General features: G+C 37.1%; 1 protein-coding gene across 5 annotated transcripts in view; it reads left to right on the forward strand.

The window, feature by feature from the left end:
* The window catches only part of GRIA4 (glutamate ionotropic receptor AMPA type subunit 4), a 211865-nt gene that overhangs the window by 62995 nt on the left and 130207 nt on the right, over positions 1–18663 (forward strand). For all 5 annotated transcript variants that reach the window (XM_053934314.1, XM_053934311.1, XM_053934312.1 and 2 more), the window contains exon 3: positions 5603–5842. In XM_053934314.1, the coding sequence (XP_053790289.1) occupies positions 5603–5842 (240 nt within the window). The remainder of the gene's footprint in view (positions 1–5602; positions 5843–18663) is intronic.

Here is an 18663-nt window from a genome sequence, read left to right on the forward strand (position 1 = left end):
TGCAGTCTGAAGCAGTCTTTTCCTGAAAGACTACTTCTTGGAGAGTGCTTACAGTGTAGCAGTTCTTGAAGATCTGCAGCCCACAGCAAGGGCACATGCTGGAGAAGTTTGCAAAGGATGGTATCTCCTGAGGAGATCAAATGCTGGATTAGGTGAGCAGCCTGAGGAGGAAGGAGAGTCAGACAAAAGTTGTCATTGACCAATCACAATCCCTAACCAATTTGGATGTCCAAAGCATAGGAGGAAGGGAAGAGACAGCAATGAAAGACTATCCTCATATCTGAAAACTCCCACAATGCAAACTACTCGAGTCTTTCAATTTTGACACTTCCACAGTTTGTGTTTTTGTGACATATCAGTGTGTCTGTCAACATATCTGTAATAGCTGACTGTGCCAGGGCTTCCCACAAAAGAGTTGAAAACGTAAGGGAAAGCATTTTATAATGCTCATTCCAGAACCTGTGTCCTGGAACACTCAGGGTCAGCGAGTCATGACTGGTGAAGGTTCTATCATGTTACTGTGGTCTTAGGCTGCAGGTCTTCCAAGTTCCTACATATATGGTTTCTATACTTGCTGCCTGTTTGCTGCTGCGCAAAACTAACATTGTTGGCACACCAGCTGTACTCTACTTATTCTTTGTAAATATATTATTTAGAGGACTTAAGCTGCATAACTTGGGGTATAACTTGGGAATAATAAGTTGGAATTTTTTTATTTTTGTTTTTCAAGATAAGATTTGTGTTTTAAGTGAGGGACTTGTCTTTAGAGCAATACCAGGAACTTTGGAAAGTATTTCTCTTACAGAGAAAGAAGACCATGTGATTTTTCCATGTGTCTCAGTAAACCTTTCAGTATATGCAGGTTTTGCCATTTTGACATTATGAGGTCATTTCTTAACTGAAGGTCCCGCAAGTCCCCTATTCTTTTAAAGTGATTGTACTAACATGTAGTACGATCAGCTAGAATAGAACACATCTAATTCATATTCCAACAACTGCAATAATGCTATCTTGGCATAAGATACAATGCAGTGGGTTTTTTTCTGGAGTCTGTTCCAAGGGAACAGGCTGGGTGGAGAAAAGATCAAGACTAGCCGTGGGGGAAAGCCTTGGAGGTGCTGGTGGATGAGAAGCTCAGCATGTCTCAGCAATGAGTGCTCATAGCCCAGAAAGGCATTGCTGTCCCAGGCTGCATCCAAAGCACTGTGAGCAGCAGAGCCAGGGAGGCTCTGCCCCTCTGCTCTGCTCTGCTGAGACACCATCTGCAGTGCTGCATCAGCTCTGGGGTCCCCAGCACAACAAGGAGCCAGTCCAAAGGTGGGACACTTGTTCCCAGGGCTGGAGCGCCATTCCTGTGACGACAGACTGAGAGAACCAGGTTTCAGCCTGAAGAAGAGAAGGCTTCAGGCATAATTGCAGCCTTCCAGTACCTGAAGGGAGCCTACAAGGTAGATGGAGAGAGTCTATTTACAAGGGCATAAAGTGACAGGACAATGGGGGATGGTATTAAACTTTAAGACGGTTGGTTTAGATTAGATATTAGGAAGAAATTCTTCACTGTGACAGTGGTGAGGCAGTGGAAAAACTTGCTCAGAGACGTTATGGACTCCCCATCCCTGGAGATGTTCATGACCGGGCAGAATGGAGCTCTGAGTAACCTGATCTAGTGGCAGGTATCCCTGCTCATGACGGGGAATATTGGAACTAGATGATCTGTAATGTCCCTTTCAAACCAAACCATTCATCTCATCTTTGGTGAGACCAATGGCATTGCAAAATCTGCAGGAAAGAATAGTATGTGTAATACAGACAGTAAGTTGTCAGCTACTAAGAGGTATCTAGTTTAAAGACAAATTATTATTCAATATTTTTCAAAGTATGCTCATAAAAATATTTATGCTTTGTATTTATGAGGGAAAAAATCTTGAACAAAATTTTCTTAGAATGCTAGTATGCTACTGCTTTACAAAGCATAATTTAGTTAATTTTTAATAAGTAAAATGCCTTTAGAAGTGTAAGAGAACTGGAAAAAGAATTGGCAAATTCAGGTAGTCATGTTTGCCAGGAGGCATTTTCTGAGAACAGTAGTGAGTTGGAATGCAAATCCTCATGGCTTTGCTGATTTTGTGGTCGCTGCTGATTACTGTAAAATTGATTCAGGAGTGTTGCAGCATCTCTGCATATGTTTAAGCTTCATCTCCATAGTGTCACAGGCATTTTCCTCTCTGTGGGTTTTGTACTGAGTAAGAAAAAAATCTCATAACCCTCATCTTAGCATTTTTTCTTATCAAGGAGCAAAGAAGGACACTCTTCAGTTATTTTCCAGTCTTGATCTCAAGTATAATAGCACAAGTTTTCTTGGATTGGCTATTTCAGGACTTTAATGATATTCAGATAATATTTTGTCGTATTTGGATTTAGACTGGGGCAAGGATAGTTTGCTTTGAACATGAAGAATTATTATTCTGTTACTCTAAGTTATAAGTACTTCAGGGTCATATTATGTTTTTTAATGAAATTTCAAGTTTGAGTTTTTCTCCATCCTGAGAATGAATTTGAGCTTTAACTCCACTAAGTGTACCATTTCACAGCTTGGCATTGCTTTCTTGAATTTTTCATCATATGGATTCCTACTGTAAGGACCATGTGTTACAAAAAGTACTCTTTGCCCCTGTAAAACTGCAAAGTACAACAGAAAGGAGCCTTAGGAAGGATTTTGTCTAAACAAGAAACACATTAAGTAACTAACACTTACATGAGAGTTGTGTTCAATTATTTCAGTTAATTGAACTGTGTTTAAAAATAGAGAAGGCCTGACATAGCCTCACAGAAATCCATGTAAAACACGAAGAACTCCCTTTGCAGAGGAAAGTAACATACAGGATGGGACTGAATGAATGATTATTGAAGGAAGATACAAGAAACAAGTGTTTGAAAATATTATTAATAAGAAAGATTGTGTTTAAAAAAAAAGGAGATATAAAGGACATTTGCTTCAGAAATGAAAGCTTAAGTTAGGGGCTTCCACTGGAAAATGAAACTTTTGAAGTACATTAAAACAACAGTAGAATTCCATTACCTATTTAAATAAAAATACAGAAAATAGAAAAATAAGTGAAGCTGTTCTATATTGATGATGAGACAGAAAAGTAGGAAAATCTGGTTGGAGACTTAAAACTAATAGATATTTCACACTGATTTTCACTCAAGGAGAATGTTGCTCTTAAAAGAGGTGTGATGACTAATGGGAACAGAGACGTCGCATCTTTCTTCCCTGGTTCTTCCAGAACTGGTTTACTGAAGGGCAGATGCAATAACAAGTGCCTCTTACTAGCGCTGTAATATGTATGATCAATGAAGTTATAGAACAGATTTTGATGTAAAGAAAGCTTTAAAATATGGATATAGATTGAAAATGGCATAAAATGCATTACTAAGGTAGACAGTATAGGATTGATCTCTATCTTCCAGTTGCCAAGAGAATGTAATAAAATAGACATGGTCTTAAGAGAAATGATTCATGGAAATGGAGACAAACAGAGTGAAAAGGCAAGCATGAAACTGTGGAGAAGATGGCAACAAATTTTGGTAGAAGAAGAGGTACCTGGCTGGAGAAGTACAACTATAGGAGAAAGATAATAACTAATTTTACAGTAGACACAGAGATAAAAAGTCAGGGTACCATGATGGAATTCACTGGAGAGACAGATAAGTACATCAAGCAGAGCAGACTAAGACTGTAAGCATACAAGGAAATAATTTTAAAGGAGTGCAGAAATATATGTGGCATGATGGAAAACAAATACAGTGACTAATGAAAATACTCTGCTATAAGCAGAAACTCATCATTTGCAAAGAGCCCAGAAGGAAGAAGGAGCAGACTTTTGATCCCAACATGATCATCAGCCATCATTGAGGTTCATATTTTAGAAAAACACAGTGTTATCTCAAGATATATCAGAAAAAATATTTTATGGTTGAGATGGGGAAATAATGTAAAAAAAAGCAGGAAACCTTTAACTGAAATTCTCAACGTCAGTCATCTGTGTTCAAGCCAGATGAGATGGAGCTGGGAAAGCAGAGAGCAAGGCTCCCTGTGATCATAAGTGGAATGACAAACCAATCATTTGAAGGGTCTGTGAGAAACTGTTTTATGTGGTCCAGCAAAGAAAATACTAAGAGGGTTTTTGTAAGAGATGCGCATATTGAAGGTGAACCTAGGTAAAGGAAGAAAACTTTTGAAAAAGCTTTATTGATATAAAATCTGAATTAAAAATCATTAGGATGGGAGCTATAACAGTGGGGGAGAGCATAAAATCACAGAATTGACCTCAAGCTACTTACTCCAGTTTTGGCATCAGAACTGGGTAAATCACCCAAGTCTTAGGAGAAAAATGCTCAGTTTTTATTTTCAGCAATAAATGTAATATGAAAAAATTAAACCCGGAGTGGTTTGAATTTGCTAAGTGTGTACATTGTTCCCTGAGTGTGCTGCACATGCAGAATGAGTGTGAACTCCCAGCTAGCGGGAAGGTGCCTTAAGTTTTCCCATGTTTAGGCAACATGTAAGAACAGACTCTGAGAAGAGAGGATCTGGAACAGAAGAGCATGGGAAATAGTGAGATGAAAGCATAGAAAATATGATGATCCCCTAACTGACTGTTCCTTTCTCCCTTTTCTGTGTGTCTAGGAGAGGTAACACTATTAATGATCACACAGTTTCTAACAATTTGGTTTCTGCTTCAGAAAAATGGGATGTTTTTCATTAGACCCTTTATGAATTGATAGTGATAGGAATGCAGTGGATGCTCAAGAAAATACCCATATGTCTGCTTTTATGTGCAGAGATCAGTAAAGTCCTTACCCAGTGTGATGAAATCAATAGAAGTCTCTTATGTCTTAAATGAGTCCAAGAGCAAATCAAAACTTAGAAAATATATTCAGGTCATTTGTTTTCTGGTTTCCAGTTAGTACAGAGTAGAAATAAAAGGGTTGGGGCAAAAGTTAAATTACATTGACTTACTACGTTTTACTTAAATTGCCCTCATAAAATCAAGGAGATTACTAATGAAGTAGGTTTTACTCAATGTCTCTAGAAGTGTTTTAATGTCCCGCAAAGGTTTCCTGTTTAAAAGGGAGCAAAGGTTTTACATCGTTACAATTCAAAATGTCCAAATTTCACTTACAAGGTCAGTAATATTTTTTGATAATTTTCACATTTTAGAATGTGGGCATTTTCCAGTTCAAGGTAATGGAAATGCTCAATGCCTGATACTATGCAGAGCTATGGCTAAAACAGTATATGTTGACTTTTTTCACTGCTATGCAAAAACATATGCTATTTATTTTACATTTTATTTTAAAGTAAAACCACTATGGATACTTTAGTGTTCTATGAATAGGATCAGAAAGTCACAAAACTTTATTTAGCTATTTTTTTATTGATTTCCAGAATAAAACGATGTGAAAATTGAATGTAACTGTACAGGCAGAATTGAAAATCTTCAAATTAGAAATTTGAGGATGCTGGAATATGTAAGCACATATTTACAGATTTTGTCACTACTTAAACTCTGTTTGTTTGCTTGTTTTTTTCTTTCAGTTTGCTCCCAGTATTCTAGAGGAGTTTTTGCCATTTTTGGACTATATGATAAGAGATCAGTACATACCTTGACCTCATTCTGCAGCGCCTTGCACATCTCCCTCATCACGCCGAGTTTCCCCACGGAGGGTGAGAGCCAGTTCGTGCTGCAACTGCGGCCGTCCCTGCGGGGAGCCCTCCTGAGCTTGCTGGATCATTATGAATGGAACCGCTTTGTTTTCCTGTATGACACAGATCGAGGTAAGTTGTGACCCAGCTTTCTTGTCTGCATCGTTCAAATGACTTTTGCAAGAGCTGTGAACTTTTATGTCCCATTGATCGCTTGGGGAGCCAAATTTTAGAGGGCCTTTGAGGTGAAATACCTCTTACTGAGTAGCTGTGTGGCTGAAGGAAGAATTCCTTAGTTTGCAAAAATTGGGTATTGGATTCACATAGTATGTAATCGACCAGCCAAAGCCTGTGCTTTAAGTCTAGAATACTAAAATCTTTAAACTAATGGTAGTGAAACAAAAATACAGTTCAATAAGCAGAATGTTACAGCTCTATTCTCTCTTCAATTCACTTTGTAAGAGACAGCAGTACAAAGAAGTAGAAAGGAACAGCCTCTTTTCTTCATCTGCACTGCTGTAAGCTGAGATGAGAGCAAGCCTGTGGGACTTCCAAGCTTTGGAAGGTCAAGGCAGAGAAAGGCTCTGCCCTCAGGCTGTGCCAGAGTAGTGGAGGTCAGAGGCAATGCTTGGAAGGCGCAAGGTATCCACAGGCAGAGGGAGGGAGTGATGCCACAGCCCATCTTCTGCTCCTTTCAGCTGGAGTTATCTCTGTGATGGACTACACTTTTACAAAATATATAGTTAATTCCAGAAAAGGGTGTATTTTCTATCCACAGTCTCAATTCCACATCCCAATGCATCTCAGAACTGTTTAAGTGATAAAAAACTGTAAGTGCATCACTGTACTTTACCTCTCAGTGAGGAACTGAGAGGTAAAAGCTGTTCTCTGAGTGGTGTGTTCATTCTGCTGGCAAAGTCTTTGTGGAATAGGACTGAGCCAGCATAGCTGAGCTTCTGTGAAAGAGGCAAGATTTTATGTTGGTGGCTTGCTTTCAGGGAGGGAGTAAACAGCATAGCTGAAGTCAAATAATTATTTTACTACAGCTGTTTCAATATAGTTCCCCATGTGGACAGTCTATTCCAGAATTAAAGTGGCTTTATTCCAGTATAATTACTCTACAGAAGAAATAGGGAATTACACAGACCTAAATCTGTTTAATTACTTGATTATGGCTATAGAAGCTATTTTTCTCCTATATACAAGCGCTACATTTTAGTGAGTTCTTACCTTGATATGCTGCCTAAATACCTGAATTTGAATCAAAATGAATAATGGAAGAAAATGAAGGAGTTTGTATTGTTTCATAATTGTTTGTTGGTTGTTTTTAACGGAATATTTTTTTAATGCTTGCTGGACCCATAGAGGAAGTTCTGGGAAGCATTATAGAATGTAATAGGTAACTGGAAAGAGAAAAATATAACAGAATTTTAAAGAATTTCCACTCAAGATATGGGTAACAAGAAAACATGCACATAATTACAGATGTCAGATGTCAGGTCTTACAAGTTCAACAGATTGTTAAGTAAAGAAGTTCGCAACCTGTAGTTACCTTTCTCATCTAAATTCACGCACTTAATTAGATTGAGACATCATTTTTAAGCAGGTGATATCACACCAGGGATAGTTTCAGAACAGAGTCTATAAGAGCATGGTTAATAATTAATTCTTACGGCACGGAACTCTGCCACTCTGAACTCATCAGCACGTCTTTGATAAAGACGTGACATTTTCCAGCTTGGATTCAGGGGATGCTACATTGGGTTGTCTCTCAAATTCTCAGTAGGTCTTGTGATGCAGTTTCATGCTGGAGAAAATAAGATTCAATGTATCTTTTGGTATTTAGAGTATGGTAAAGACACATAACTGTTGAGTAAATTTTCACCACCTTTGCACAAGACAAAATTTCAAAAAGGTCAGTGTGGACCTCAGATATGCTATTAAAAAAAAGGCAAGCATCACCTTACTAACAGAATAACTGTAAAAAGAAAAAAAAAATCATTAATGTTGAGTCATAGACTCTCTGTCAGTGAGGCCAGAAATTAACCTTGTCCAGATTTTTGCCAGAGATCCTTCCTTTATATGCCAGATGTCTCCCTGCTTCTCTGAGCAGCCCCAACCAAGCAAATTGAAGGAAGGGGAACCCTCTCAGCATTTTGTTGCTGGGCTTGCAAGCTGATCTTTGCAGCTTAAGTGGAAAGCTATGAATAAATTCTTATGGGGGAAGGTAAGCAATAAGCCTAAATTCCAGCCTGACACAGTAGCTGTCTGTGAAGAAGGCAGTATTTAGCATCTGTCAGTATTGTAAAAGGCAGAGGTACTTCACAAAATACACTTCAGCAGCAGTGGTGGACAAATGAATGTTGTTTTCAGACTTGCTTTCAAGCCTTTCTGTCCTGCTTGCTTCTTGGTTCTGTTGCATGTGACTCAGTTGCTGCTCAGTCTTGGGGGTTGAACAGAGAAATCCTATTACCAAGGTAGGTTTCTCTGTCGTATCATTTCATTCGTCTCTTTGACAGCCCTAAGCTCCCTGCAGAACCCCAGTCCTTAGTGCTGGAGCCACCTATGTTAACATTTCAGTTTAGGCCAGGAATGTACTTTTGTTGCATCTCTGTAAGTCAATCCCACATACCACACTTGGGGTTAGACCCTGTAGCAGTCTTGTACCACACAAACTATGATGAGGTGCTGGCTTCAGGTATTATGTTAAATCTCCCTTTCTGATGTTCTGCCAAACTCACAGTCTGGAAAATCAACATCCTGTGACAGAATGAAGATACTAAGAATAGTGGCAAAAATACAAAATCAATTGGATCTAGCAGGGGACATTATGGAGGAGAGCAGGTTTTGCAAGAGGGATGAGACTTAAGAGAAAGATGAAGGAAAATGCAGCTCGTTATTTAACAGGGGAAAGTGAGCAAGTCAAGAATGACACAGAAGGCTAAAGCCTGAAGGGTCCTTTTGTTTCAATACATTCCACTTTCTCTTATCCTCCTTCCAGGTTTAAAAAGGTTTAATTATGACCTGATGCCTAATACAATTAATATTAACAGCAAAGTGCCAGGAGCACAGACAGGACAGGGAAAGGGGAGGCTGAAGAACATTTATTTGAGTTATGCAAAGCATAGTAGGAAAGGGCTGAAACAAAACCGTGCCTCCTTGAGATACCCAGACGAAAGGGAAGTCCAGCAGGGAAAAAGAACTCAGGTAATATTTGATGTCATCGCTAAAGGGAATTAAGTGAAAAAAACCAAATAAGTAGAGCAGAAGAACATTCAGTTTATATATATTGTTTTATTGTGACTGAGAGGTATTTGATTTAAAAAGAGGCATATAATCAAGTGGAGCTTTGTATCTGTAAATCCATGGGATTTTTTGACCTAGCACAAGTATGCCTGTAGTGTGATTTCACTAGTTGGTGACAACATTTTCTGGCACCAGAAAGAAAAGTTTAGACCCTGAAATCACAGAAGAAGGCTGGAGGAGTTTGTGTGATGTATGAGAAGCTGTTTAAGAATAAAATCATAGAATAACTTAGGTTGAAAAAGACACTTAACCTTAAGTCCAACCATTCACCTAGCATTGCTAATATCCAGTATAGAGTTGAGCAGTGCAAGAATTGAACCTACAAGAGGTCAGTGTTAGATTTCCACACCGTGTGCAGCCTTAGTGAAAGCTGGAATGACTGAAGTTGCTAGTTTAATTCCAGGGATTACCCAGAGCTGAGAGGTCTCACAATGGAGAGGGGCAGAGATGCTCTAGAGCAGCATGGGGACACATAGGACACCAGAGGGAATGGCAGCCAGCAAGCTGGAAACTGCTTTCACAAAATGTCAGCATCCATTTGAATTCAGCTGTGTTTCCCAGCAAGTTTTCAGTCCCTGACTGTGACTGAAGTGGGGAGCACAAAGGGTGGAGCTACCAGCTGGCCTAGCAGTTGGTTCACCTGGGGCAAGGATTGTAAAATAGTTATATTCTACAGAAATTAGGCATCATGTGTGAGCCTGCTTATGTACCTTGCTAATGCTTTTTTCTTTCCCTCCACTCCTTTTAATTACATGTCCATAAAGCCAACTCAGTCATGGCTGCAGATGAGGAAAATTAGCTCACTGTGCACAAGGTAAATTTAATTTTCCTGCATTTCTGGATAGTGTTTTAATAGTAACTCCTTTAAAGCTGAAACTGTTCTATCACTATCTAAACCTGGCAGAAGGTTTATACAAGTACTGTTGGCCTGTTAGAATTAATCCTAGAGTACACAGAATAGCAATCTCTAGAATTTGTCTCTAAGAACTTGTGGAGGATAAGTGAGTTTCAGAAGAGAACAGAAGATGTCTGGAGAAGGCTAATAATGGTATAGGAAATTTCAAGCTTTTCCTCTTATTTTGAGGGAGATTATGGATTTTATTTACAATCAGTTTATCAGTCTAATCTAATTTCCAGCTTTGGCAGAGCATCTGGCTCAGCAGAAAACACTAGGTTTGGTGTATCCATGATCAGTACCTCCAGTGATACTGCCTCAGGCCTGACTTTTTTACACAAAAAGATAGAAAATAGAAGTTCAACTATACCACAGCAGTTTGAAAAGTAGAAACCACAACCCCAAATTTTTCTGCTAATAACATATTTTAAAAGTAAGGGCAGGTATCAGATGAGGTGCAAAGGATTGCAATTTGCAATGACAGCACAGAGAAAGGCTTTGGTGGGTTAATGATCCTGGCCAAGGTATGAGTGGTACAAAAGGGGTTCAGGGTTCAAAGTGATCTGCCAAGTAGATAGTTCAAGAAGCTGAAATGTGATAAGGTGGTATAAAGGCTAAACATAGTAGGGAAGAATCATAGATACAAAGTGCAGAGTAACTGTCTCAGAATTAATGTCATGGGATATATTTCAGGAGTTGTGGTGAGCTATAAGTATAATATAAGTACAGAAAGCCATACTGAGTCCAATAAAGTGGAGGTTATTTTGAAATTTCGAAAAAGAATGTTGCATGTGAGATGTGAAAGCTGAATATTGCTGTCACTGAGCTGGCCATGCTGCTGTGTCACATGTTGAGATTTCCACTGCAAAAGAAAACATCAAAAATTAAAAAAAAAAAAAAATTCCTTGCCCTTCTGAAGCATTAGACACTGTTTTCAGCTATAACAAGGACCTTCTGTATAAATGTAGCACAAGGATCCATTGCTGGAATGGCACTGTGATCACTGACCACCACATACAGATATAAGTTTCAAGGGTCCACTGAAGAGAAAAAATATTTAAAAAAAAATACATGACTGATGAGAAAAACCTTCACAAATGGAGATTTTATTTTAAATTTTTAAATTGTAGGACTGTTAAGATGCAAGATCAATTGTTTGTAGCTGATGAGATGTAGGCAAGATAGAATTATGTGGGCGTGTAGAATTATTTGAGGTGTTACTAGGAAAAAATGTTTCAATCAGGTTGGAATAAGCCCATGAGGTTCTTACTACTGAGGTAAGATTGTTACCAGTTCAGAAGTTTTAAAGAGGTTACTAAATATCTGCAGTGGTGATGGGCTTTGCTATATCCACCTCAGATGATCTCTTATATCCCCTCAGGATTATTTATGCAGTTGTCATGATTTCTCTAGGAAACTGGGAATGGCTTCTTCACAGTACTTGGGACACTGAAAAGATAACTTTCTTAATTTTCTACTATGGAGCAACTTTCAATAATATATTATTTCTATTCAATTATATATATATAGCCTTTGTAAAACATTTAGTGTGTTCTATTATTCAAAACTCAGATCAAAAATATTCTAAGTGATCTAGATAAAAGCACTGTAAAATCAGGTTGAAGGACTATCATTAGAATATGGTATTCAATAAGTTATCATTGGATGGGCATTTAGGTGCTGAAAGAATTGGCCCTACATCAAGTATTACTCGATATTTTAACTGCACTTTTGAACAAATTTTTCAATGTCTCACTAGTGAATGTAGTGGTAATATAATAGCAAGTTGTAAAGTTATTTCAATACCCCAATTGAAAGAGCTAAACTTGCTAAAGTCAGTAGTGATATAAACATATAACTTACATTTTTATGTGAATAAAAATTCTGAGTCAAGGCTCTTATTTGTGAAATAAGTGAAAAGGACCAAATGCTGCTAATAAAAAGCAAATTGCAGGTGACCTTAAAACACAAGACTGAAAAAAATGGTTGTGACACCAGGTGCTCTGTATTTATTGTTTTCTGTATAGGACCGTTAAGCCCAAACCTACAACATTCTTGCCTTAAACTTCTAGAATAATATCACAGGTAAGCTTGAAAAAAAAGTTATGTCTTGGGTTGTAAAGAACATTATTTTGGGAATCTGACTTTGTTTAATTGCAGTCATCCACGTTGTCTTGGGTCCTTTTTTCATTACTATCACCAGGAAGAATTTGGTAGTATTCCCACAATATGAATTTTTCATCCTACTGATCTTTGGCAAAATGTTGGACAATAGAAAAGAAACATAAGTTCATGACTGGGTCCACTAAAAATGTGAGGTTCTTACTTGCATCATGCAGTTTTGTGCCAAACTTTTGTGAAATAAAGATCAGTGTTGTCATGACATTAAAGAAATATTGATAAAAGGAACAGCATCCAATACCTGCTCTCATAGTCCTTAGACTGCTCTAACATCATGGTCTGCAGATTTGAACTTTTCCATGTTCCTCACTAGCTCTGATAGATAAAAGCTGTTTGTCTTCAGCAAACGCTCCTACATGGCCAGTGAATCATGTCACACACACATTGGGATCCAGCTACCACTGTGTTTGTTTTGTACCAAATTTATATTGTAATTTAATGCAGGGCAATCTGAAACAATACACAGAACATAGAAAAAAAATGTTTTGTCAAATATCAGTGAATTTAGAGAACTGCAGTAAGTTTGTCATATGATCTACTGTTGTCTGTACTCAGTAACAGTAATTTCCATGTTTTTAATGAAATAGGGCAATGTGCTTTATCCATCAGTAATTAGCTTGCAGCAAATTTTGTTTTGTCAGTGTTAGCTCATTAATAATTATACCAGCAAAATGCCAGCTCATCCTCGTCTTCTCAGCAGGTGGTAGCAGCTTGAAAATACAGGTAATAAATGTGCATGTGAAACTAAAACGCAGCTGGTTCCTAAAATCAGCATTAGTATTTATACTGTGACTTTACATCATTCCCTTGTCTTACCACTGAAGAGAAGCAATACTGGTAAATCAACAGGGTCATCATTTAATTTACTACATGTGAAAAATCTTCCAAGAGCTTTCAGAATGCTTCATTTAACAAAAGTGCTTGTTGACTAAAATGATTGAACATTAGATCAAGGTTGAAATTAACAGAAAATGCAGGTATTGGAATCAAAAGCTCATCATCAAGTGTACAGATGAGTCCCCTGACTTTGGTATTCCATGTAAGATGTGGCTCAAACTATGCTGCATGAGAACTTTTCTGTGTGTTTGGTCATCTGGCTAAACACTCAGAAAATGGAGTGCAGCCTAATATGCAAATGCCATAGAAATATATAAATCCTAAAACATTAAATAAACGGCTGCTTATTATATTCCTAGTCTGAAGAATTTGCTTTTCTTTATTCTGACTTAGTGGGTGCCATGGAGAAGACAAGAGACTCATGATAATTTTAAATATTGTTTTTTAAGTTGCCATGCCAGTGAATCATCTCTGCCTTTTCTAATGATTTGTTTGTGACAGTGTTGTAGAATCCTTAGAGCTAAGTTCTTTTCTCAGTAGCATTTATCTCAGTTTTGCACATGTGTAATACAAGATTATGCCTGTAACTTCTATATGCTTTTATATTCCAACATCCAAATGTAAATAACATTGCAACTCCCAATGGCTTGTTCTAACGATATCAGAGAATTAGAGAATAGTTAATTTGTTGTTACCTGCATATGTAATACATTCCTTTAAATGAAAGCATGTCATTTTTATCTGTTTTTTACACACATTCTGTATTTACTTGAAAGCAGGGACAGTATGGTCTGTAATTCTGAATGTCTGTTTCCATTTACTTAAGAGCTTTTTTTCACACAAGGCTGCAGTTAAGAAAAAAAAATACTTCATATAATTTTTTTCTGAAAAAAGCTCATGTCTTGACATTTTTGCTCTAGATTTTATGAACAGTAGAATTAAGTTCAGCTGCTCTTATGAGTTTCAAATAGCAACTCTGAGCACATTTCTGATTTTATTATTATTCAATCCCAAATAAGAGGAGGTGTTTTACATAATTAATTACTGGACTTGTGTTCATCTTTTTTGTGAATCAATCCAATTACTGTCAGAGAGCAAAGTGTTAAGCAGAAATTTGTGCTATGGTTCCCTAGTATTTAACTTTCGTATTAATATTTAGGGTAGACTTTACCCTTCTTTACATATATCTGTATCAGTGGTATCACATTTGACAAACCCTGCAAAAAACTACCTTCAGTGAAGGCAGCCTTACATCAGCATAGCCAAGAGCATCTTTTCTGAGTCTGAGGCTGTGCTATGTCACCACTACACACTGGCCAGCAGTAGCAGACAGTTGATAGATGCAGCACCCAGCAGTGTGGCCCACCAAAGAGGGCCTTGAAAAGACTCAGACGAGGAAGCCAGCCACACATCCAAATGCTTTTGCTTTAGAAATTCCTTTCAGTATGGACATCCGAGTCCTGCAGCTGCTGAACATAGCCTTTTATATAGCCACAGGTGTTGGCTTCAGTGCTGGAGCACGAAGTGGTAGCAAACAAAGGGCAGTATAGTCAATGCTGCCAGAGTCCAGACATGGTGCCAGTTTAATACTGAATGTAAAACAAATACTTGTGCCAAGTTGTTTCTAAATGCATTTTTAGTTAGAAAAATTAGCTTGTCTTTTGAGAGTATTATCTTTGTGTAGATGAATGTTTCAAGTTTTAATAGAGTATAAAGCAGGCTTTTTAAAAATAAAAATAAATAAACAAAACATAGACTTACAAATATCAAGATATACTATTCCATTTTTATGCACCTATTGTTTTAAAAAAAATCAAAATGTATAAGACTAATTTAATTCTTCATGATCCCTCCTTGGCATATTTGTGAGACATTTATCCCTTGTGTAGTGTGAGTTACTTCTCCAGAGCTGGAGCAGGAGGTAAAGGTAATTCTGGTTTAGTGTAAATCTGTGTTTGTACATAAGGGTATTTCTGGAGTTGCACATTCTTAATTCAGCTGATTGAACTGTCATTCTATCATCCATGTAATCTGTGATTTTAGGGCTACATTTTCTGCTTCTGTAAAGAAGCATATTCCAATGTATTTAGACGTTCACTATTCTGAGATGCATTTTCCCTGTAAATGGAATATATTTTAGGTGGTTCCCTCTTAAATTACAGCTGAATCCTATTTGCATACATATTTATACAAATAATTTGTCTTTGGTCAATTCCAGAAGGGGTGGTTGAAGTGTAGACAGCCTTTTAAAATGATTGACTGCTTATCACAGTTCTGCAGATGCTATTTCTGCCTCTGTACAGGGAATTTCCTGCACTAGTATTTACAGATAACAGCATTAGCAGCTGCTTCTGTTACCAAAATTGCAATGCATGTTTGAGGTATTTAGCATTTTGCAGTTGGAAAGAGAGTTACCAAAGGGTCCTTTAATCCTGGGGTCTCAAAATCCCTTTTTTGTACAGCTACCTTGGTGGGTTTTAATATTAATGCACACCTGGATGCTGCAGGACATTTTCCTTTGGACAAGGGGCATATATTTTGTTCCAGTGTGGCTTCATCGGCAAATGGCAAGTAGAACATTTAATGTGGTTTTGGAGATCTGGGCATAATAAATGATGAAGTGTCACCAAAGAGAAGGGTTGTGAATACAAAACTTGTTGCTAGTAGGTCCCTCAAACAGATACACATTTTATGTTAACCTCTCACTAGGAAAAGAATACACAAACTCTCCTGGGAGTAAGGACTTGTATCCTAGATCATCCCTCTCCTAAGGGTGAGTCCAGTCAGCATGGGACAGTGAGTTTGGGAAGGTTCTAAATACATGTTTTTGTTTCATAAAAGGTATCGGAGCCAAATTTCCTCTGTAGTGAGTTCAGAATAAGAAAACTAAATAAAAAATGTCAAGTGTACATAAAATAATAAACAAGTATTAAACACAGAAGAAGAATAAGCAACATTTTTTAAGTGTGCTATTCAAAGATGTCTCTCATACCAGAGAAATATATTTGCAGATGCTTCTTTTAAAATGATTTGATATGTATGGATAAATCAAGTGGAAAGAAAAAAGTTTACTATGTTAGTAAACTTGATAAAAGTAAGGGATTATGATATCTCTGTCTTGAATTATATTCTTCCTATAAAAAACAAAGTACTCTCCTTTATATAATGGGATAAGGAGGGTTTCAAATAGGTCTAAATTATTAAAAACTCTTTTAAGAATCTTCAACTAATGGTAGTAAAAATAAGGCAGCTTTGCCAAATTTACATTATAAGCAGTTTACATTTAGAGTACAAAATAGGACATGGACCTGACCCTATCATTTATTTTTGTGTGGAATTTACTTTTGAGGGTGTGGATGAATTTTTCTCATATACAGATATATATAGATATATATATATATATATATATGCCTAATATTAATTATATGTCCTAGCTTTGTCTGGATGCAGAACAACTGAAATCATTTAAATATCAAAAATCTACATATCTTACAAATTCAAATCATGCTACTGAAAAATATTCTAGCAGTAATTTTAGATAATATTTTCTTTTTAATTTGTATTTTCATTTTTATTAAGCATTAGATTAAAACCAAACTTTTTTTACAGCCTTCAACTAGTTATCTCAACATCTCCATTATTTTGTTTTAAAACTGTTCAAAATAAGAAAATCATCTAAAATAGCCTTTTCCCATGAAAAGCGTTTTTCAAGGAAAGAGTCGGGCAAAAAATGTCCCAGCTAATACTATCATATAATTGTTTTACTGAGAAAGTAATATCCGTCTTCTGAAGTGTTTAATAAATGTGTTTTAAAAGACCATATAGAGCATTGTATATATCTTTTCACATCCAATTCCTCCTCAAATAAGCAAAGCATTCTGCCAGGTATTTCCTAATGCAGCTACATGCTCTTGATCTTGAGGCAGAATGAAAATCTCTGTTCTGAAGCCAAGGGTGACGTTCACAGTGTGCCTTTCTGCACAGGACCTCTATTATTCTGTGAAACATCCCCTAAACCCCCCCACCTGATGCATCCTTCTCTTTCGTGATCTCTTCATTACCCCTTGTGGGAAGAGGAACTTCCTTTCTCCTCTGTATCAGAATATCTCCTTGCAAGTTCTGAATCTGTGAACTGTGGGTAGAACTGCAGCAACTTTATCTTCTGTCCCTTCAGAAAGTCTGTTTGGTAGGGCCTCCCAAAACTCAGCTGTTTTGTTGCTCACATTTCCACTGCTTCGGGGAAGTTTAATTCTTTTCAGTTGCATTATCTTGTGAATCATCTCAGGATCTACCTCTGCATTCCTGCTTTCACATATTTGCCCATATTTATTGGCTTGATTCTGCTTTTCTTTTCCTACTTGATGACTTATATTGGGATTTTTTTCACACCTTCTAATCCTTTTGCCATGTTTTCCAGTTCTTTCAGTACATTCCAGTCAGCTTGATCCATTTTCATTTCTCATACATTATTTTCAGAGTCTGGGAGCATCCCACTGTAATTTATTTCTATCTCCGCTATTTACAATTATCACAGATCACAGTTTTTAGCTTGAAAAATCAAACATAATAAGACTTAAAATTAGTCTGTGGCTGTCACAGTGAAAAAACTTGCACTTTTGTCTCAGGGTGAACAAACAGTTATCAGTACATTTTAATGCATCAACATTCCAGTTGAATGAATTGAAAGACATAAAACCGAAAATAGAAAACAAAACCTGAAACCAGATATCAATTAATTTTTGTTTTAATCTATGGCATTTTAGGATGAGAAAGAATTCCAGGGTTTTTTTACTTACTTTATTTCTGCTAAAAATGTTCATGGTTTTCATGTGCATGAATCACCAAACAGCAAGTGGAGAGGTTCACCAAGTGCTTTATCTTGTCATCTCAACTGCACTTCCAAGCTTCCAGACAAGTGACAATAGGAAATGCATAGAGGTGCAGTATTTAATCTGTACCAAAAGATGAATTCACAAGTAGTCTAAACACAAAATTACGTAATTTCTCCTCCTGCAAGTCAGGCACGTTGCAGTGGCCACTGCACAGCTGCTGGCCTGGGCGACATCCAGGCAGACACAGTCACAATTGTCTCTTTTCATCTGGGTCATTTTGAATTCCTTCAACAGGAAATGGAGCACAAGCAGAAAGTTTTAAAAACATCCCAGACATTAATCAACAAAAACCCCAAACATCTGCTCATCAAAGCTCATCAGAAAACAGTGTATTTTATTTACACTACTCTTCTGGGTGTACTGAGAATACCTAATGAGGATAGAGATCACTGGAAAATATTGCTGGTATGAAGTGTCCATTTCACTTTCAGAATAATTGGCCTAATCTACCCAAAATATGTGAAATACAGAGTATTTCTCTGCCATTTTATTATTTATTTTAGCAGAAAGTACTACAGTTTTATTCAAAAACACTGTTTACTTCAAATTCAAGCTGCTAAAAGAAGGTACAACATCTTAAACGGCATTCTAATTTGTTTTGAACATAAAATTGTTCTAGTAAATGCAGAAATGGGGATAATAGAAAATGCAGTTAGTGTAAATGCATTCATCAGAGATGTGAGAACATTTTCACATGTAAGGAAATGCAGGGTCAGATCCTCAGAGCAACTCAACGTAACCTACTGACTGCATCTTGTACTGAGAAGGAATTGGGCCACTGGGTTTAAACTTCTAATGTTATATAGATTTTCTGTTCCACCGATCCTATACTTCGTGCTCAT

This window comes from Vidua chalybeata, chromosome 2 (genome assembly GCF_026979565.1).
Source record: "Vidua chalybeata isolate OUT-0048 chromosome 2, bVidCha1 merged haplotype, whole genome shotgun sequence".
Taxonomy (NCBI): Eukaryota; Metazoa; Chordata; class Aves; order Passeriformes; family Viduidae; genus Vidua; species Vidua chalybeata.